The 22,914-nt window shown below is 43.7% G+C and overlaps 1 protein-coding gene across 1 annotated transcript in view; it reads left to right on the forward strand.

Moving 5' to 3' along the window:
* LOC8040009 (ammonium transporter Rh type A) overlaps nt 1–22,914 on the forward strand; it is a 61,581-nt gene that overhangs the window by 2,957 nt on the left and 35,710 nt on the right. The window contains exon 2 of the mRNA XM_040221006.3: nt 237–372. Within this exon, the coding sequence (XP_040076940.2) occupies nt 237–372 (136 nt within the window). The remainder of the gene's footprint in view (nt 1–236; nt 373–22,914) is intronic.

Consider the following 22,914-nt stretch of genomic DNA (forward strand, 5'->3'; position numbering starts at 1 on the left):
GAAAAAAAAATGCTAGGATGCCTTTGTGGCGCGCATTGCCTTAGGAAATATAGTTGGCGAAAGGTTCGTACTGAAGCCACGAAGGCAGCGTATATCATACGTAAATGGGCCTTCAACAACAAAGAGATAAGCAGCTTTAAATTCAACATTTTTTTTTAAGTTATCGCGATAGAAAATACCTGACAGTGCAGATACGCAATGCCATGGCACCATTTCCTATTTGATGCGCATCGCAGGTGGCGTTCATCATCGCGTACGCGCTCTGCGTGCAATACGAAGAGGCGGCGGATGCGTCCAACGGCAGGAACAGCCTCGCCGAAGCGCTCGGAGGCAATGATCCCAAGGAGAATTCCATCGAGAAATACTACCCGAGTAAGTGACGTCCCCAGTCTCGACAGACTTCGTCCGCCAACAAAGCCGCCGCCGACAGAGGAGGCGCCATTGCTCGCAATTGCGGGCACATGCGTGCCCGTCCCGCAGCGGGGACCGTCTCTCAATACCGGGCTCTGATATCGCGGACCAAGGCAGCTTTGCTTGGGTCTCGCACGAAGTGTCGACGACTAAACGGTGCGAACCAACAAAGACGCTCTAAAAGCTCGGCAATCGCAGACAAACGTGGGCGCCTACCTTCACAGTTCTTGCGAGAAGCTTTCAGACACTTTGCCTGCTTGTCGTGCCGTATAGATATGGCGTTATCTTGTTTTGCCAACACCAGCTGTTTCGACGCTGCGGTGGGTATACTTGCACCCTCCAAGTGCCGCTGGCCCTAGTGACGACACTGATGAGACCTACGGGTTCATAGCTTTCACTGTTATAAAAACGCGACCCCTCCTCTTCCTAAGCCGCACAAATAGCATTGTCAAAACTGGAATCTGGAACAGTGGCTTCTGTTGCGACCCAGCAAAACACGCCGCCATCTTACTCAGCCGGGGGGCACTTCGGCACGGCCATAATCCGATTAGAACGCCGTAGCGAGACGTCGTCATCATATTATGACGCGCCCAAGCGCACCTCAATGAGCAAGATGGCGGCGCCCTGAGGCCGGACTTGCAAAAGTGTAAACTCTATTTACCTTTAAGCTGAGACTGCAGCCCAAACTACAAGCGCGAGCTAGTCCAAGCTCTTGGCTTTGCGACATGCACCTCTAGCGCGAGTGTCCGTTCTGCGGAAGAACGCTTGAAAGCAGCGACCTCGAGCTCTCGTGGTTGTGGAATTGCCTGCTGTTTCAGCTTTAGTGTAAACGGAGTATAGAACATAGCCAAGCAGGATAAATGCCTCGGAAGTACGTAAGATGGCCCGTGGTCTTGACCGAATTCCTTGACGAGCTAAACGGTAAACCCCCTCTTTGAAGCGAAACCGAGGTGGGCCCTTCTCAAGACCACTGACTCTGTGCTCAGACTAAACTTACTTACAAAAATAAGTTTTTGCACTTTGTTATGTTCAACTCTTGAGGCTTTTTTTCTTTTTTTTTCGTAAAAATAAAAATTTACAAGAAATTACCCTGCGAGTGTTTTCCGGAACCGTATACAAACTGGCTATTTTCATCACCCGTTTTCTTTTTTTTTAAACCTACTTTTGGTTTTTTTTTTTTTTTTAGACCTTTAGGCGTTGTTGATGTCTGACTTGCTAAAGAAGGCTGGCGAGCTAACCTCCCACCAGAGCTTTCTGTTCTCGTCGCTAGGTGCCGTGAATTTCGCTTCAGCGCTGCACGGCCGTGACACGTGACTCCACCGGAAGTTCACGTGACATTAGGAAGTTTTTGTAGATCGTTTCCGCCGTCCCACAACGGCCTTCTGCAACCCGCTACCAGATCCGCAACTCTGCAGGCAAGACTAGCGACGCGCATGCGCACCAGCGACGTCTTCGTTGCAGAGGGCGCACAGGAGGGCGAATGACTAAAGCCCCTCTATCCTGGGAAAAGTGGCGCCGTTCATTCATTGTTGTAGAAATGCTCGAGGCACGTACCTCGCGCCACTTCTGGGAAACTCATGGCGTCTGAAATCTAGCTCAGTGCTGCACTGTGCCCCATGATCTTCCCAAGGGCTGCACGTTGCACGAGCCTCGTGCATCGACGAACATTGCGCTACTTTTGAAACACGAAAAACGGTGCAGGAAAACTCCCTATTAGAGAACTCCAGAATAGCGGGCCCCGATGGGTCCCCCGAGCAGCTTGTGTGTGTATGTTTGTGTGTGTGTGTGTTTGGGAGAGGGGGGGGGGGTCACACAGTCTGTGCGCAGACGTTCTGCTCATGCGCGGTGTGACGCCCGAAGGCTGCTTTGGGGGACTCGAAGCGTTGGGGCCACCGTGGTTAGGGCCCCCATACCATTCTGAAACTTTCTCTCGGCGCGAGACTGACTCCTATTGCTCGCGGCGTCCGCTCCCGTCCATCATAAGGCGGGGGCGGAGTTCAAGATTCCGCAACTTCGAAGTAAAAGTAGGTGTCGTTCAACGGCACTATTTCTCACGCTGCTGGGCATTCGGCGTCGGTTTCCGCCAAGCCCGAAATACCCGGGCCGCGCCACGCGTACTTCACCCGAGCGGCGCCGAGGACGGGGAAAGTGCCCCGAGTTCCCGGGCAGCTCGGCTCCTCCGGGCTGCTTTCGGGGATGCATAGCCGCTGCAGCTTCTGCTTCTGCGATGGGACACGCACCAGCATTGCCCGGGAAAGGAACACGTTTAGTTTTGGGCGAAAAGTTATTTTCGAGCGAATTAAATTAATAATAATATTATTAATAATAAAGATTCGTACGGCCTTGGTGTTGGTACACCGAAACTTACACAAACTGCAAATTATGCATAAAAACTATAAATAGGAACAACAACAACAACAATAACAACAATAACAACAACAACAACAATAATAATAATAATAATAATTTTATTCGGCTTGTTCTTTCTTTAGCACGTACGAGGCGGGTCAGTCGAGGCCAGGGTCGGCTTGTGCGACTAGACCCCGTGGTGATGAGACTGATTGTTCTCAGGCGCGAATACAAGACAGTTATACACAATTTAAAGTTGTTTCACGGGTTTCATACACACAAATAAATGAGTAATTGGGCATATATACACAATTTAAAGTTGTTTCACGGGTTTCACACACAAATAAATGAGTACTTGGGCATATATACAACATCGAGTGCACTGCAACGCATATAGGCGTGCATGCCTAGATCTACACGTAAATATACACTTAAATACATATATACACTTAAGCATCATACGGGCATATAGGCTGATGGTCGAACAGTCACTCACATGGTAACAATAACTAGCCTCCTGTCGATCCTAGAGAGATTTCAGTCGTGTATAATTCAATGGGCTGCTACTAGCACAATTGTTTTATGCGTTTTTTTAGGACACGCTGAGAGTCAATTTGATCAAGAAAATCTGGTAATTTGTTAAATATGCGAGGAACATAATACGACCGAACATATTTTCCATATTTAGTGTATACACGAGGAATTATAAAGTGTTCACTGTTTCTTACAGAGCGCTGGACAGTTCGAGGTATTTTAAATTGACTGAGCCAATAATGTCTTAGGATGACACATCTATGAAAAAGGGGTAGAAAACGCGGCAAGCCCACATAAGAGAATATATCATCGTCCTGGTTTAGATTCGGATTATATGCAACGTTTTTCGCGATGTTCCTCAGAATGGCGTCAATTTTCGTCCTCCAGAGCGTTGAGCAGTTGGCAAAGATAGTAATCCCATAGCGAAGAACTCCGTAGGCAAGAGCATTCACGACTGTCTTTCTGACGGAGATTGGGAGGAACGTTTTTATATGGTATAACAGACAAGATACACCTCGTAGTCTTTTAGCCAGATAATCAAGGTGTGTGTTCCAGGAGAGATCGCTATCGAAAAAAAGTCCCAAGTATTTGACTGTATTGTGGTATGGAATTGGTGTACAGGTGCAAGGTACACAAGATGAGGAATGTAATATAAAAGGGATGTCGATGCACTGTCGTTTAAGTTGATTGCGGAAACAAATAAGCTTTGTTTTTCGTACATTCACTCTGATTTGATTGGTTTCAAACCAGTCCATGACTTTCGTAGAATTTATTTGTAGTGTGTTTATTGCACTGCGCAGGCTGACATGAGTGGATAACAGCAATGTGTCATCTGCGTATTGAAAAACTGAGCATCTTGATGGTAATTTAGCGAGATCGTTGACGTAGATATTAAACAACAGGGGGGACAAAACTGACCCTTGCGGTACACCTGACTTGAGAAATACCTTAGCACTTTTTTCGTTGCAAACCATTACCTGCTGCGATCTGTCTGTCAAAAAGTTTTGAAGCAACAAAAAGAAAGGACCTCGAAATCCGTAGTTGTAAAGTTTGTTTAAAAGTATTTGGTGACTGATGGAATCAAATGCTTTGGATACGTCGAGAAAAAGGGCACATGTAAATTGATTATTGTCGAACGACGTGTGCAAGATATCAGACATGTCCTCAAGTAAGGATTGAGTGCTGCGGCCGGCAATAAAACCGTATTGGTTGGGCGATATAAGGTTGTATTTATCCAGAAAGTCGTTCATCGATTTTAAAATATGTTTCTCCAGAACCAACGCCAAACACGGAAGAATAGAAATGGGACGATAGTTTTTTACATCGCCGCGTGCGCCATTCTTATAAAGGGGCCTTACGATTGCGCTTTTAAAATTTAGAGGGAAAACTCAGGTGAGAATGATTCCATTTAGTATGTGGAGAATAACATTTTTTAAAACGTGAAAATTGCGCCGCAAATCGCTCAGTTTTATATTATCGACGCCAGGGGTTTTGTGAGGCCGGAAGCTAAATAGCAGCGTATGTAGGTCTTTTTCCGTCATGTTTGGGAGATAGGCACTGTTTAAACAAGATTTTTCTTGATTGTCTGTCGTAATTTGTCCATGGCAAGATACACCAGTAATAATTTGTCCATGGTAAGATACACCAATAATAATAATAATAATAATAATAATAATAATAATAATAATCAATCAATCAATCAATCAATCAATGTTTTTATTCGTGCCCGGGAACAACCTTGCGGTCTTGGTACAGGTGCACTGTGTTAACATGTAAGGCAGAACAGGGTATAAAGCAATAGTACGGACAACACAAACAACGGACAAGCCCTAGAAAAATACACTTAAAAATTATAAAAAGTAAACACAAAGTCACAACATACGATAAGCTTAAGGGTACTACCGCCAACACCAATTGCTAGAAAGAAAGAAAAAAAATGCATTCAAAGTGGGGAATTTCGGCGTGAACGCCGCAAGTTAGTGCATACAGTTCTAATTTAAGTGATGGCCTTTAACGTTTTTACAAACTGCAGCGTGTTATTGTTAAATATGTCGAGTGTTTCAGAAAAAGAAGAATTATAAGTATGCCCAAGTCTGGACACAGGATCGTGGAGGTTGAGTAGACGCCTGTTGCAGAAGGACGCATTTTGCCTTGTTGTTTTTAGAGGAATTTTTAAGAGTACTCTTGACGTCAATACCGTGCAATCAGTGACGGCGTGGACAAGTTTGTATAAAAATAAGATATCGGCAAGTTCTCTCCTACGAAGCAGGGTAGGTAGTGCCACGCTACGCTGAACAGGGACAGGGACATCAGTAGTGGTGGGTACAATGCGCGCTGAGCAACGATGTCTATAGATGGAAAGAAACTTGTTCTGAACCCGTTCTATTTTCAAGGAATTTGTGGCACAAATTCCATTCCATACAACAGAAGCGTATTCAAGCTGTGGTCGACACAATGCACTGTAGAGTATAAGAAATGTGCAGGGGTTAATAAACTCTTTAGTGATGCGGCACGCACTACCGAGCGTGCGTAGAGCTGCGTTCACGATGTGATCCACATGACTGGAGAAGATTAAGGTGCTGTCAAACACTACGCCAAGATCTTTGATTCTGTTCATACGTTCCAAAAGGTCTGTCTGAATAACATATGGGAATACAATGTTATGTGTCTTACGAGTGTACGACACGACTTTCGTTTTAGAGCTATTTATCTTTAGGTCATTCCCCCGGCACCATTCTTCAAAAGCATCAACATCTCTAATAATAATAATAATAATAATAATAATAATAATAATAATAATAATAATAATAATAATAATTTATTCCAGCATTTGATTTTTTTCATTATGTTAGACTCGGGTCTGTCGAAGCCAGGGTTGGCTTGTGTGACACGACCCAGCAATGATGTTAGCCAATGTGAGTGGTAGACGGGCGTTCTTGGTATGCTAATAGCAGTCACTTTAGAAGTTCAGAAATAGTTTACAAATGACAGTCAGTATAGATATATGAAATAGTTCACAAATGGCAGTCAGTATAGATATTTGAAATAATTCACAAATGGCAAAATAAGAAGCACAGAGATGATTGCTATAACTACACTATATCATCCTTCATGACAAAGTAATATTTAAACACATGGATAAATCAATGTACACTTTCAAAAAGTAATAAAAAAAGTAAATGTTTGCAAAAAAAAAACCGGATATGTGTATACAGGCATGTATCACACAAAGATGCACAGAGGCATATATATATACACAAATTTAGATCTACAGATGCGTTCACAGATACACAAATATACAGTACTCACAGCATAGACACGGATAAAGACACAAACAAATGTCTATGTGGATTCAGCACCAACTGAAGAAACGTCCAAAGAGTTCGAAATGTTATTCGCAAAAAAAAAAAAAAATGCATACATGGTTTTTAGCACATTTTTTTCAGGTGCTTTTTTAAAGATCGCAGAGAATCGAGTTGATTAAAAACGTCTGGTAATTTGTTGAAGATGTCAGGCACGTAAAATGAATGTAGACTCTTTCCGTAGTTGGTGTATATTCGAGGAATTATAAAGCGTTCACTATTTCTTATAGAGCGCTGAACAAAATGAGGCGTTTTAAACGGGCTATTCCAATAATGCTTTAGGATGACACATCGTTGAAAAAGAGGCAGAAAACGCGGTAGGCCCACTGATGCGAATACGTCACCATCCTGTATTAATTTGGGATCATAGGCAACGTTTTTGGCGATGCTCTTAAGAATGACATCTATTTTTGTTCTCCAAAGAGCTGAACAGTTTGCGAAGATTGTAATTCCGTATCGCAGAGCTCCATACGCGGTAGCATTAACGACCATTTTTCTGACGGAGATGGGGAGGAAGGTTTTGATGAGATATAATAAACATGATATATTTCGTAGTCTCCTAGCCAAATAATCCAAGTGTGTATTCCATGTTAAATCGCTATCAAAATAAATGCCCAAGTATTTTACTGTATTTACGTATGGTATAGGCGTACAGCTGCAAGAGACACAAGACGATGAATGCAATATAAAAGGTATGTCTATGCATGTCCGCTTGAGTGGGTTACGGAAACAGACAAGTTTTGTTTTTTGCACATTCACAGATATTCGATTTGCTTCAAACCAGTTCATGACTCTTGTAGAATTTATTTTAAGCATGTTGATTGCACAGCGCAGGCTGATATGAGTAGATAGCAACAATTTGTCATCTGCATATTGGTAAACTGTACATCCTGATGTTGATCGGGCGAGATCGTTCACGTAAAGATTAAACAGCAAGGGGGACAGGACCGAGCCTTGTGGTACTCCCTTCTGTAGGCATACTTTGGCGCTTGTTTTGTTGCAAACCAATACTTGTTGCGATCTGTCAGTCAGAAAGTTTTGAAGCATCAAAAAAAATGGACCCCGAAATCCGTAATTGCAAAGTTTCTCCAGCAGTATTTGGTGATTGATAGAATCAAACGCTTTTGACACATCAAGAAAGAGTGCGCACGTAAACTGATTATTATCGAATGAGGTGTGTAAAGTATCAGACATATCCTCGAGCGCCGAGATGGTGCTGCGGCCTGCGATAAAGCCGTATTGGTTAGGTGATAGAATATTGTATTTGTCAAGGAAGGCGCTCATTGTTTTAAAAATATGTTTTTCGAGAACCAATGCCAAGCAAGGAAGAATAGATATGGGACGATAGTTTTTTTACAATGTCACGTGCACCATTTTTATAAAGAGGTCTGACAATTGCGCTTTTGAAATTTTTGGGGAAAACTCCGGTGTCTATAATTCCGTTTAGTATGTGGAGGAGAACACGTTTTAAAACATTAAAATTGCGAAGCAAGTCGGTAAGTTTAATATTATCTATACCAGGAGACTTATGAGGCCTAAAGCTAAACAACAACATATGAAGATCTTGTTCAGTCATGTTTGGGAGAAAGGCAGAATTTGGGCAGGGTTTTTCCAGATTTACCGCCGAAACATTTACATCGTCAGATATGCCGGAGACTGAAGCAAAAAAACTATTGAAATTATCCGCCACAGAAAGCATATCCGCACAGAAAGCAGAAAGCACAGAAAGCAAACAACAACAACAACAACAATAATAATAATAATAATAATAATAATAATATTAATAATATTCCGTTCCTTTCTGCGGAGTATTATTGGTCCGCGTTTTTTATATATTTCTCCCCATCCATGTACGACAAAGAGAGGGGTTACAATCATCCCAGAATGTTCAGCGCTTTAATTTCCTAGAGATTAGTGACGAGAAGTTCTTAATATTAGTGATTTCCGTTTATATTTTGAACCCGAAATATGCAGGATTCCTTTTTTTCGGGAGCTTTTTGTAGGCAAATTCGTAGCACCTCCTGATATATCTATATATTTTTTCTTCCGTAGATACAAGGTTCCTTTTGAGTTCTTCAACTTGCCTTGAATCGAAATTGAACGTTTTCGGAGCTATAGACGCTTTGCAGCAGCTGTGCATGGGCGCCGCCATAACCGACCTTCAGTTTTTCTTTCCTCTTAATACAAATACTTCACTTCATCATAACCACAGCAGGGCAGGTTATTGCTATTTTAGGTTGTACTGCGTCCTTCTCCACAGCCTTGGCCTCTGTGGAGGCTTGTCAACGCTCGCTTCAGTGGCTCGGCATATGGAAACGACAAGAGAAGGTCAGCAATGGCGGCTGTAATTTGGCGCATGTGTAAAGCGTCTATATATATGGTTTTGACGCTCACGGATAATTTTGAAAATGTTTTTGAAAATGTTTCGCCTTTCTCACTTTGTGCATACTCCATAGTAACCGGAAACACGGAACGATAAGAAAAACGAACAATACTTATTGTTTTCTTCGTTGTTTTTTTTGTTTTTTGTTTATCGTTCTGTGTCGGTTACAACGGAAGTTCTTCACTAGCTAACCCGTGTTTTTACCTTTTATTCACATTATACACATTTAGAATAAAAGCCGATTTGTTTTTTGTCCTAGAGAATTTAACATGGGGAAAAGCTGAGCCTTTAATAATAAATGGAAGGGTTGAAGAATCATTATATCATCATTTATTGTTTTCTTCTTTTTTTTCTTTTTTCAAGTTCCTCGAATGATTGCGTAGCTCTTTAAGTTTTGAACAGTGTTGTCATCGGTTCGAAAAAGTCCCCCTCAAATTCCGATTTGAAAATTCCAGTACCGGACTCCACATCTTGTATGTAGCTTGCTAAAAAGAATAACAGCACGCACATAAATCGACTGAACGATTATTAGTTTATCTCCTTATTCGGCGACCAAGCTACTGCCCTCATCTCCAAATGAAAAAAATAAAAAACAGCCCGTTTTTTTTTGCTTTTTTAAAGGCCACAAAATTCAGTCACCCGACATCATAGAGTCACGAGACTTTACGTCACACGACCACTCGACGTGACGTCAAATCACGTCATTCGACAGAACGACGCCACGGTGTCCGTCCCGGTGCCACGTGACGACCGCCACGATGACGACGTCGGGCGGTGAACCTTCTAAAACGCCAACGGGTCGTCACGTGAACCTCCTGACGTCATCAGTGTGACGTCACCATCGAAGCTACATGTGACACACACGAAAGCACTAAATAAAGCACCCCGGTCACACTGTTCGTACTTCATTCGAGTGTGTGTGCTGCAGCAGGCACGATGACAGAATTACCTGCGGACAAGCCTCGAGCATTTTCGAAGCATGTTTTTGTATGACTCATGTGAGAGGAAGAGGAAGAAACGCACCTCGGACTGTACCCCTTGTAACGGGCGGTAGCTTGCGCCACCTACTCTCTTTTGCACGATGTAATATCAGTGTGGTCGCGGTTTAAGAGACGACCCTGTAAATGCTACGGAATTTTATAAATGAACCGAACGAAGAAGGGGGTTGGTAATTGAACCGCTTCTAACAAAAAGGATACGAGTCCGAACATTCGCGTTTGCCCTTTTTGCGCGCCATGCAGCTTCGTGCTGCTGCTTCTCCCACTTCCAGGCTGCCCGCACGAGTGTGCACGAGTTTAAAACGGGCGATAACATTAATTCCAAGAAAGAAGGGGAGGAAAAAAAAAAAACACGCGAAAGACAAGGGGGTTTGCGGTTAACCAACGAACGTGCGAGCTCGAAGTCCGAAGGTCGGCCCATCCGCGTGCTGCTCGCCGTCTTCGAAAGGTAATTCTTCGGGAAGGGGCGGCTTCCAGTTTCGCGTCGAGCAAAAACGCGCGCGTGTGTATACCCACAAAGCGATCGCTCGTTCCGAGGACACGCTCGGCGGACCCCGAATGTACATTTCCTGGGCTGGGACGTTTTGATTTGGAATGGCCGCGAGCGCGGATACACTCGACCCCAGACAGGCAGCGAGGAAGCCTCGCTGTTTGTTTTTGGGTGCGTGCGCCGTCCCGGTGACACACATTTCCCAATTACGGCCTGTTGCGGCACCGATTACGCTACACGCACCCTTCCGTCACGCCCGAAACCGACCACGAAATCCTTTTGTGCCGTTTATTCTTTTTAGTCCCGCCATTACCTCGGTATTGCAATGCCCACAAGGCACGAAAGGTTACTCATTGTCAGCGCCGAAGTTATTCGATTTCCTATTTGGATGGGCAGTATACAAAGGGGTGAACCTACCGTGTGCCTTTGCATCCATTAGGCCGTGGTCTTCTGTCGAATTCGTAGGGTGGGAGGAGGGAGGAGTTGGCAAATGTGGAAGTGGAGGAAAGGTCAGGGAAGCCCACCCCGTGTCCACCGTATTCGTATGCGTCTATTCAAATTAACAGTGGAAATATTTATTTATTTATTTGTTGATACTGCAACCCCTGAAAGGGATTTTAGCAGGTGGGTATACACTTGATTGACAAGACATGCAGGCATACAAAATAGCAATATGTTGTGTATGTTTCAATTAAACTGCACTTATAATTATTTATTGGCGTGAATATCCTGCGAAACGCACATTAGTTCTTTGCTTTTCCCCCACGCAATGGTAGTAGCAGAAACGTGTAGAGATGAGCGAGCAGCGTTCTCCCCTCACTCGCAGAGGAACAAGTGGCCGTGTGATCTGATGTCCATTGTACGTCGCTAATGTTCATCAGTCACGCGCGTCAAGGCTGAAAAAATACAGGGACCCAGAGTGTCGAACCGAAGTTTTTACCGGTTCGGTTCGGGTTCGGGTTCACGGTTTTTGGTTCAGTTCCAGTTCAGTTCCGGGGAGCAAATATGACAGTTTGAACCGCTAAATTTAGATTATTTTTCCACGTTGTTCTGGCAATAGGCACTATTTATGCGGTAAAACGATTAACTTTATAGTTTTTTCCCTATCGTTTGCGCAATCCACTCTTATTTTCAGGTCGCAGTATTACAAGTTAAATCGGGTTTGTGCACTGGAACTAATGAATTAGTTACAGTGCATAAAATCATGAAATGGGCACCTCGTCGCCATATATATAACGAACTATGGTTTACAAAAATACGTTTCACAATATATATGTGATCATGACACAACTGAGCTCAAAGCAATAACATCTTAAAATATCACGGAAGTTTTAAAACAAGCTCTTCCAGTCTATCTTTTCTAGAAATATGAGAGGCAACCACAATGCTTGTCTTTCTAACCACTGAGCACCGTGATGCAGGCGACGAATCATGCAGAAAGGAGTGATTGAAAGTGTTCACTTTAATCTATAAGCACCTTCGTATTCAGACCAAATCTGAGTCCCAGTGAATCCCAGTGAACACAGAATAAACTGGCATAGCCTGAATTTTGATGTTTGTTTTTGACAAGATGCCGGTCAATTTAATTTGCAAATAAGCATCACCCTCGCTAATTGATGATTTTTTGTTGAATTAAACGAAGTGGTATTTCATGCTCTATACTCGGTAAGGCAGCTACTTAATTGAACACTTTTTGACGGTTTGCGTGCGTAGTAGTCATCGTTACACCATGCGTCCTTATGTATTTTGTTTTCGTCCAACCCACAGACACATGGAAGTTCTGTTCACCACACTTAAAGAGGCCATAACAGGCTTCTATATGGTTGAGAAGTTATATATGTGTCAGGAACACATAGTTATTTAAATTAGCTTCGAAATCAAAAATTTATTTAAGGCTTTTCCATATCACTTATATCGGGTCTATCGAGGATGAAAACGCTGGAAAAGATTCGCAGAGCATCTTTCAGATAATTTGGGGATACATTTACTCATAATATATATATCTTTGAGGTGATGGATTTTCTACTTAGATTGCCAAATCTTCAGTCAATATTTAAATATATTTTTTATTATCATCAATAAATTTGACTTTATGAAGTTCACATAACCGCTTGAGACCGACACGGGAGGACGATACAGGAAAATACGCCAGCTGTTGAGTTTGCGGAAACATGCTTTTCTTTTCTTCGATGTGTTGCAGTGTAAAATACTGGGTTGCAGGGTATGCTGAAAATTAATTTCCGCTCATATGATAGATAGGAAGGCAAATACACGAAATGCGCCGAGGGAGGAAGGAAACTGGTACTTTTTTCTAAATAATCACTTACACAACGCCTTACTGCAAAAAGAGATGCAAAGAAATGCATGCAATAATATTCCTAATTAAACATGAATTGCGCGAAGGACAAACGAATATTCTTAGAATCCTATATAATATAACCACCTTTAGGCATTAGATTGCCTGAGCTCGGAACTTCGCGAGATACTACCTCGGGAGGCACTACCCGGGGGTTTTACGTTCACTTGTTTTTGGCCCTCGCTTTACAACTCTATTCTTTACCAGTCATGCGCTCTAATATTTCATTAGGTTGACATACATCATCGCAAGAATGCTACAAATACTGCAGAACTTTACGATTTTGACATCTATTGCTAGTGTTGCGAACATCGCATTTCCCCAGAAAGCTGAACTGTTTAACATGGTTTGCACGTGACCTCATCGCACTATATGCTGGTGGTCAGTGCGAGTTGTTCTTGCTGAGAAAACCAACTCCGGCAGGGCAAAATGCACGCTGCAAAAGGTTCGCACTCAGCGCAAGCCATGTATTTGATAGGCACAAATTATTATCCTTAGTGCATCGTCCTTAAGCACGGCGCAAGCGTCTGGCACAAAAAAAAAAAAAAAAAAAAAGTTTTCTGGCAAGAATGTTTTTGCATTTTTGTAAAATGGGTCGTTTTTCCTTTTCGATATTCAGTCTGGCCACATTGATCACTATCATCATCTGTGAAACGCACTGATCTCTACGTCTATTTGCTGGATCGCGTTTGACCAGCTCCGCCTATGGACGGGAATGCGACCACGGTCGGCCATCTTTTTGGTAGAGTTATATTATCTCTAGCCATCATAGTAATATGGCGGACAGCGCAATGGCGGCAGGCTGCCATAAAATAGCCGTAGATCTAGTACACTGTACCGTGGGTGATATTTCATGCTTGATTGAAGTTGTTTGACGAAGCAGGTTCTCGAAACCCGGCGTGAACGGTAGCCTCATATTTAAGGACCCGGCGAAAGTCCTACGAAAGCGCAGCACCGGGGAAAAGCAGCGCAGTTCGCATCGAAAGCACACTCCGTACCGGCGTCTGCTTTCGATGCTTCTTTTGATGCGACTTTCGATGCGTGCTGTGCTGCTTTTCCCCGGTGCTGCGATTTCGTGAAACTCACCGGCTTCTCAAAGATCGGGCTACCGTTAACGCCGGGTTTAAAAAATATGTTTCGTCAAACAATTTCAATCAAGCACGAAATATCACCCACCCTATTTCGGCGGCAGCCTGGCACACACCTGCCAAAACACTGTCAGCCATGGATGGGTGATAGTGGCTGCAGGAGCTGTATTTTGGCTAGAGGTAATATAACTCTACCAAAAAGATGGCCGCTAGTGGCCGCATTTGCGGAGCGGGCAAACGCGATCCAGCAATTGCCATAGAGATCAGTGGTGAAACGGCATATGTGCCGTACCTATGGCGGCCTTCTATAGAAGGCCGCTATTGGCGCGGCACATTTGCCGTTTCACAGATGATGATAGTGATCAAAGTGGCCAGACTAAATTTCGAAAAGGGTCTATTGTTCAGTGACTGTGGGGACGCCGCCGCTATATTTAGCGCTCCCAGTCAGTCACTATATCAGTCACTAAAGTGACTGATAAAGGAAGACGTTGAAGATGCTCCTAAGCGGATGACGCGAAGGTTCAGGGGTTAGTACGATGCGCAAGAGCTATGTAAGCGTTCATTTCTAACTCAGATTCAGTAAATCTGTGGGCGGCACGCAATAGACTTCAAAGCCCTGTGGTATATAGCATTTTATCGACGCGTGTGTGGGTTGGAGCTTTGTTCTCACTGCAGGTTCTTCGTCACCATCGAACTGAAAGTGATGGAGAAACAAACTACACATTGAACAGTTCCTCGCCAGCCGTGGACTTGCGAAAGTGGCGGTGCCAGGTCAAATACAAGTTCATTACCGTCATTGGTATAGCAAAACTCTAAACTGCTGTACGGGCCACCAAAGGGTACATTCGTCTGCTAAAGAAACAGACGATCTTCGCGAAAATCATGGCGCTAGAACTCATTGACAATAAGTTTGAATTGGATTTATTTGGGAGAAAAACTTAGAAAAAGTCATTTTATTTGACTTCGCTGCCACCAAAAGGAGGAGATAACCCAGAATCTTGTGACAAAGCAGGACATCGTACCTTCCTGGCGCCCAAGGCAACACATAGCATTCACTGCACTGTCAACCTTCGTTACAAGTGACGAATCCCCGCGTATAGGGACGTCCGACCTCGCGTCGATGGATAAAGTGGATGTGCTAAGCCGACGTGGCTAATACATCCTAACGATTAACGGCTGGGTCATCAGACAGGGTTTGAACCCGTGTCGTCGGGGCCTTCATCAAAATGGGAGAGCGCCGGTTCACCCAACTGAGCTATGTCACATCCTCGCAAACTGAGCCAAACGAACAAGACGATTTTAAGAAAGCGTTGCTGTCTTGTTGACGTTTTGTTTGTTTTCTGTTTTATTTGTCGTGAATTCGACTTCCTTCACCACCCCAATGACATTTCTTCCGGGTAGAGCCACGATAACTTTCATTCACGTTTGAAGCTTCGGCAAGCCTCTTCCCACAGCGAAACAGCGGTTCTATAACGCAGCATTCACACTGGTGACTCAACCGCATCCGCAAAGCGGTTGCGAACGCGGTTGCTTAAAGATGCGATACAAATTCACGCGCAGTTCATAATAAAAACGAGCGATTCACGCTTCGCGGTTGCGATTCGAACGGCAGTGCGAATGCAGCCTAAACGAGTCGAGACGCTTCTGGTGTCAGCCGCTTGGACCACACGATCACAGCTTACGGTTCGGACACTGGACTACGGTAAGGCAGCAGTGACCTCGCGCATGCGCAGTCCATACCGGAGAGCCGAGCGTAACGTATCGTATGTGCAAAAACGGTCCCCTAAAACTCTCTACGTAAAGAGATTTAGGGAACAGTTTTTGCACATACGATACGGTACGATGGTGCGGACTGCGAATGTGCTACCGCATTAGACTCTCGCATTGAGAGCAATTTGAGAGCCACGGACTTATACGAAAGCCAAACACTGGACGCCAGAGTTTCGTGTTCTAACGCGTTAGTCGAGTGCAGTGGAGACAAATGCAGCTAGCTTTAGGTTTTACCCACTCATCATTCCATCCAGAACTATGCGTTCTGGCGTACCCTCTCGTCTCCCCCTCTCCCTCAGTTTCTCGGCGCATAGGTCTGCATCAAACACCGTGTATTTGGTATGATGCCTGATCAGTGTCAACGCAACTTTGTGAACACAAGGCAAGCGGAGGCACATTGCACCAGAACGACTGTGTACGACAACAGTTTCAAAACAGGGCGACCTTCCCGCACTCGCTTGTGCATTCTATACGGGCCCGCTGACTCTGCCTGCGATCTGCATGCGCGACCGTGGAAGCCTGGGCGAGAGCCGCTTGGTACAACACCCCGTTCGCAGTTCCGCTAGATGTGCTGCATATCCGATGTCCCTCGCACGACCCCTCAAGGTCGACGGGGTCACCTGCGCCTCAGACAGGCGTTATTTACCCGCTTATAGTTAGGAAGCTTTAGCGGGTTACAGGTACTACGTGTCATGCGCTATGAGAAGTATAGGACTTGACAGGATTAAAAGCGCTAATAAACGAGAACCAGTAAAAGAACACACATACACAGTACAGCGCACTTCCAACTTAGGTTTAATCTGACTTAAACAAAAGAAGAAACATATATGCCTTGTCAACAACCATCCACGTCATGTAAACGCATTGTCTAATAATCTACATATAATATTTCTTGCTTGAGCTAAAAAGGACTGTAGATACGCCACCTCTGAATCTTATAATGCTATCGATGGGGCGCTAATGCACGTGTCGCCGTCGCACTTCTTTATGTAAAACACCTCCGAAATTTCCCTAGTCATTTTGTTACGATTCCTGCTCAGGATGACAGTTTCCTGAAGCTTCGGGCCACAGTCGCATCGGTTGCAGTGTATCGCAAGATTACCCGAGGGCGAAGATCTTACAGCCAGTGCGTGTCTCTTAGTTTGTCGTTGATGCACTTTCCGCTTTGTCCTATGAAAAACCCTCCCACACATTAAAGGTATTCTATACACCACCCCTTCCTTGCATTCCACATATTTAGTTCCATGCTTCTTCTTACATATTCCCACCCTTAAATCTCCCTTTTCTATTCTTGCACACAGTTTACACAATTTCTGAGGCGCTGAGAGTAGTACCGGTAGTCCATGTTTTTCGCCCACTTTCTTCAAACTATGGCAGAATTTGTGCACACATAGTATCACGGTCGGTCTAACAATCCGCCTGACCTTCCCACTACTTTTTCCCCCTCCCCGACGTTTTCGTAACAATCCTTCTGCCACATGTTTAATAAGCTATAGTTACACAGAGGGAATCATGACAACTACAGATGTCATCTTATCTTCAGACACCTGTCACGTCTTCAGTGCCATTACCCCTTCAAGGTGTGTAACTCACAGGGCGTGGTTCAATTTCTGAGAAACTTTAACCCAGATTTCTGTCACGCGGTTTCCTTTAATACGGAAAACCTGTTTTACTCGATACCTCATAGGGAACTCTGCAAAAATGTACGAGAAGCAGTACTACGGACTACTTCTAAGCACTAAAAATAATGCGCATGTGCGTTTTTAGTTTATTTTCTAAACAGCAATGAAATCGCGGTCAAATATTAGGTAATATAACGAAGAAGGATAAACGCTTTTTATTCTTAAAATTATAGTAAGATCCCAATTTTCCTTGTATTTTTTTTTTTATTTATAGCAAGCTAAATTATTATACATAAGTCTTTATCGCGTAATTTCTTATTCTGCAAGTTACTATTTCTAAGCGCGCTTGTTCGTAGCTTAACGCATTCTTCACTGTGGACAGATGTAGTAATTGCAGCTAGTATAGACGCTTAAAACACGCTCCAGATTGAGCCGCCAGTGCCAACCTTCTCTCGTCTTACCGAGATGCCGAGCCACCTAAGCGGGCGTCGAGGAGCCTCCACAAAGGCCTATGCTGGAAAGAAGGAGGCAGTAACACCTAAAGTGGCCATAACCTGTCCTGCTGTGGCAATGAAGAAGTGAAGCGAACGGAATAAGAGGAAACAAAAACTGAAGTTTGGTTATGACGACGCCCATGCACAGCTGCCTGAAAGCCTTTATAATATATATCGGCAACAAATTCTACGCTTCATCAATTAAACATAGGATTGAATCGATGTTAAGCACACAAGATGGCTGGCGTGTCGTTGCATCGAAGCGTGTAGCTTATTAGTGACTCTAGTCGTCCCAACAGACACTCGTGTCGAATAAAAGCTGCCCATGTTCGTCCAGGCATTAGCACGCGCTCCCGTGGCGTGAGTCGGTCCGATTAGCGCGGGGCCGGTTGAGTCCCGCCCAACATGCGTACGCTGACAAAGCCGAGACACTGAGACGGACAGCCTTGGGAACACGGGAGCACGGCGCTCATGCTCGCGGAAGGCTTTCGGAAGCCCGTTGCGCCCGCGACGCACGCCACGCTAATTGAAAAGCGCATTCGGCCACCGCGGGTATGCCCTCGGAACAGCACGCACGCTTTCGCAGTCGCGTGCGCATAAAGGACACCACCACGACACCGGTTCAAAGGGCATGACGAGCGCATTTGTGGGTTGGCTGCGTTCGCTGCACATGTTTATAGACGCGAGCTCAACGAAAAATTAGCGAAAATAACGGCACGAAGATAGGCTGCTTGGTTGTGAGAAGGCTGCGGGACGTGGGTTTGGAACGGTGACCTCAAACTTATATATTTTTATTTACCTTTCTACTTGGGAAGACCTATAACCAGCCTGTCGTATAGTGAAAACAACATGGCAGCGGCTTCACAACGGAGAAAGTCCCTAGCTGCTATTATACAGGGGTTTTCAGCGAAGACTTAAAACAAATTCCTACCAATAAGAATAAAAACAGCAAAAATAAACATAGCGACGGACAGAACAGCACCTCTTTCGTTATGCTGTTCAGTTTTTATTTAACTTCACCAACGCGCTCACGTCGAACTAAGCAATAAGAATAGTTTAAAAAAAAAATTTTAATATCTTTTGGGGAACAATTTGTTAGCCAAGGCGGACATCAGAGATTCTAAAAACATGTTAATTACCTAAATTATTTATCAAAAATGTACTAATTAACGTTGAATTTGTGAAAATAGACACAATACTTTAATTACATACTTGCTGAACGTCATTAAAAACTCTACAGGATTATTGCATCTCAAACCCTCCAAACGTAGCGCTCGGCAATTTCTTATTAAAAAAAAAAAAAAATCATGGCTTTTTATTCCAAGGTCCTTAAAGGGATGCTGAACCAGACATTTCAGTGTCTATAATAAATGGCGCACGATCTTTCAATGAGCCAGCAGCCAATGGTGTAAGCGAGCTTACGCAACGAAATTGAATGTCATAGTCCTCCATTCTCGCTTAAATGACAGTGAAATCTGTGGGCTCCGGGGAAAAGAAGAAGAAAGACAAGATGTTCACCTCCAAAGCGGGATCTGGTGTATAAGGTAGGCGATTAATTGGTCTAACAAGCACGTAGCTTTCACTTGAGGAGATGAAAAGCCATAAAGTATACTGCTAACCTTTTCCTAAAATATTTTCGCTGAAAAACATTTCGTTATGGCGTGAGTGTGGCTCTAATTTTTAAAATGGGCATAAAACTAAGCATCAATCTGTCATTTATTAAAAATAAGATTTCCTTCCAAATGGTTCACAATTCGTTTTATAATGTTCAAACGGATTTTGTATTGCTATGTTTTGATGATTATGCAATCTGTAGTGTTAAGATATTTTTTTAATTTAACAAAAATATACAAATATTATTACTTTTTTTAAATTTTTTATTTTATAGTTATTGTCTTGCGCCTGGCTATTATAACTTTTTTCTGTTGGAAGCCAATGGTAGAACCAAATACTTCTCAGAAAAAAATATCTAAAGTTGCGAAAAAGTCATTTTTGCTGCCCAGCCGTTATTCTACCATCGGAGGTGGTCCAAATAAAACTACAAAACATAACGACTTTATAAGAAGAGTTTATTGCCTTTATTTGTAAACTTTTAATCAACACGATTCCTGTCTAAAGAGATAAGAAATATTGAAGTTGGACGTCGCAACCCGGGCTACACTCTAAAAAAAGCCTGTGCGACTACTTTCCCGCACAACACTCGGAGAGCCAATCACCGCAACTTAGGGAGGCAGCTCAGCGAATGACAATGCCGAAGCATATGTTTAGACCAAAAAACGCGGTCTGTGTTGTGACATTAAGCAATGCAAGCGTGACGTTTTGCAATGCTTAATATCACAACTCAGACTGCGTTTTTTGGTCTAAACATATGTTTCGGCATCGTCATTCGCTGAGCTGCCTCCGTAAGTTGCGGTGATTGGCTCTCCGAGTGTTCTGCGGGAAAGTGAACGCACGGACTTTTTTTAGAGCGTGGTTTCTTAGCTCCTCTTCACCGCACAGTGCGCCACTGTCGACATCGTAGCCGGATGAAACGCTGGATTGTTTGTCTTGAGCGGATTGTCCAGTGCAGGTAGATGCAGAAAAGTTGTGTTTTCGCATTTCATTGGCAAAGGCCTCTCCCGTGCTCCCGTGGCTTGCCAGTCGCTGCAATTGCAACCGTCGCCAGCGCCGGAGTCCTCTTGTGATTTATAGTATGGCTTGTCGTATCTGCTGGTTATTTTTCAGCGTTGCCGGAGCAGCATATCCCCCAGCAGGTCAGTTGTTTCACACCACCGCAATTTGTCACGCTTCTCAGTGTCAGGACACAGGTAAGCAGCGGCATACACGCCCGTGAGTAGGCGATATGAAAACGACCTGAACTATATGGTGTTGAACAGATCACAGCAGAGAGATTGGTGAAATTTCTGAATTAGCACACGAAGCCTAAGATCTATTTTAAAACTGCAAATTCATGTGTCTAGTGATAGGACGTAAATCCATTACGTTGCGTTGAAGGTGATGCTGGCCTAAAGTGATGAAAGCTCTGTGTCCATTTGGCGGGGACCGTTGAGCTGAATCATGTACTTAGTCGGGTTCGTCTTTTTTCAACCATTTCTTTTGGAACCCAGGGAATTGTAAAACCTCCAATGTTATTTTTAGCCCAGGTGAACACCTGATAGAGCGTCGTAATTTGATTCTAAAAAGGGACCTTGAAGAAAGGCCCTTGCTGCCAAACGCTTCACTGTTTCCCTACTCCGTAACAACTACTCTTCCCGTGGGTTGTAGCAAAAAAAATTCCACTTAGCGGAAATGCCGTAATCGTTGCAACTGAAGAGATCCGGTGAAACATTAGTATGAGTGAACAGGAGACAACCATCACCCTAGTTTAGAAATTTAAAGAAGGATAATGTCCTACTTGCACTCATCAGCATCCGCCCGAACCGCAGAATGACTTGCCTGTGCTGAATGACCTACTTCATCCATCGTTATAGCAACGTACCCTGACGAAAAATAAACTTCTTTCTTAGGCAGATTCCCGATCGCGGCAGTCAGTGGTAAGGTCATTCGAAACAATATCGCCGGTTTTTCTGCCCTTTCTTACAGTCAGTCCTTTTCTTTCATCGAGACCGTTTCATCTTACGGTGTACCGCAGCGGACGCTACGCGGAACTGTAGCCAATCCAATGCCGTGTTAGTGTCGTGACATTCGAGAAATTTGGGTTGTCGGTATGTTTATACAGCATGAACTTAGTCTTCCTCAACGGACGACTTGTCTCGCAGCTGTAGATGAGCAATTTAGCCAGTGCAGTACAGCCGCTAGCCTGAGGTCTCTAACGTGCATCACGCAGTAGCGATACACGACCGCACTCCGGTACGATGCTCATCCAGATCGAAACAGGCAAGGGTGGGGATTGAACGGACCTTCGAGAGGGAAGCGGGTGATGTGATACGTGCACAACGCTGGATTGGCTGGGATTGTTCGTAGCGTCCACTGCCGCCCTTGGTAAGGTGAAACGAAGAATAGTAGGGATCTCGCTTTATCGTCATCACGTTTCCTGAAGAGAAGTCCCTGTCAGGAGATCCCGACGCCGATTAGGTATCAAGTTTCGGAGTGAGGCGAACTGACATCGGGTATAAAGGATGCAACGAGCCTGCTATGCAATGGGGGCACGTACAATTATCACACGATAACCGCCGTTGTTAGCATTGCAGCCGAAAAGACGGACGAGTGGGAGCGGTCGTGGCAGACCGCGGCGCATCTTTAGCTGTAAACAGTGACTGCAGACTGCGAGGCAATTGCGAGTCAAGAATGCGCATGCGCAGAACCCTCCACGGAAATCACATTCCCGACCAGAAATTGCCTTGCGAGCGCTCAAAGTTTCTCAGCTCTCGTGTCAGCTCTCGTATCAGAGGCGCTGAGAAACTATGCCAAGTTGCGACGCGGAAGCTTAACTTCAACTTTTTTTTTTCTCAATTTAGACAAAAATCATTTTGATTAAACTTTCACAAATGAAATACAATACACATTTCTTATAAATTCGTTATATTTCGTATTTTTACTTGAAACAGCTCAGGGTAGAATAGACGGCTGTTTAGGCAGCAAAACTGACTTTTTTACAACTTCAGAATTTTTGGTTTGTGAAATATTTTGTTGCGCAGCTTCAAACATTTTTCTTATTTGTAATACATGTACAGGATTTTCAACAAAAAAAGTTATAAATTCCAGGCGCAAAGCAATAATTAAATACAAATATTTTGAAACGTGAGAATATTCGTGCATTTTGTGGAATATTAAAAAAAAATAGTTTTACAACAAAACTATCATAATTACCACAACATAGCTGGCTAAAAGCCGTTCGAATTCCATAAAACAAATTGTGAAGCGTTTGAAGAAAACCTTACATTTACTCAAATATTGATTGATGCCTAGTTTTACGCTCATTTTAGAAATTGAAACCAGGCTCACGCCATAAAAATAAAGATTAGAAAAATTGGTAAAATTATTTTTGGAAAAAAAAAACCTTAGGGTGGCTGTTTTTTCCCCATGATTTTTTTTTTTTTATCTGAAATGGTCGAGCG

The sequence above is a fragment of the Ixodes scapularis genome, unplaced genomic scaffold, assembly GCF_016920785.2.
Source record: "Ixodes scapularis isolate PalLabHiFi unplaced genomic scaffold, ASM1692078v2 PGA_scaffold0__279_contigs__length_252992795, whole genome shotgun sequence".
Classification (NCBI taxonomy): domain Eukaryota; kingdom Metazoa; phylum Arthropoda; class Arachnida; order Ixodida; family Ixodidae; genus Ixodes; species Ixodes scapularis.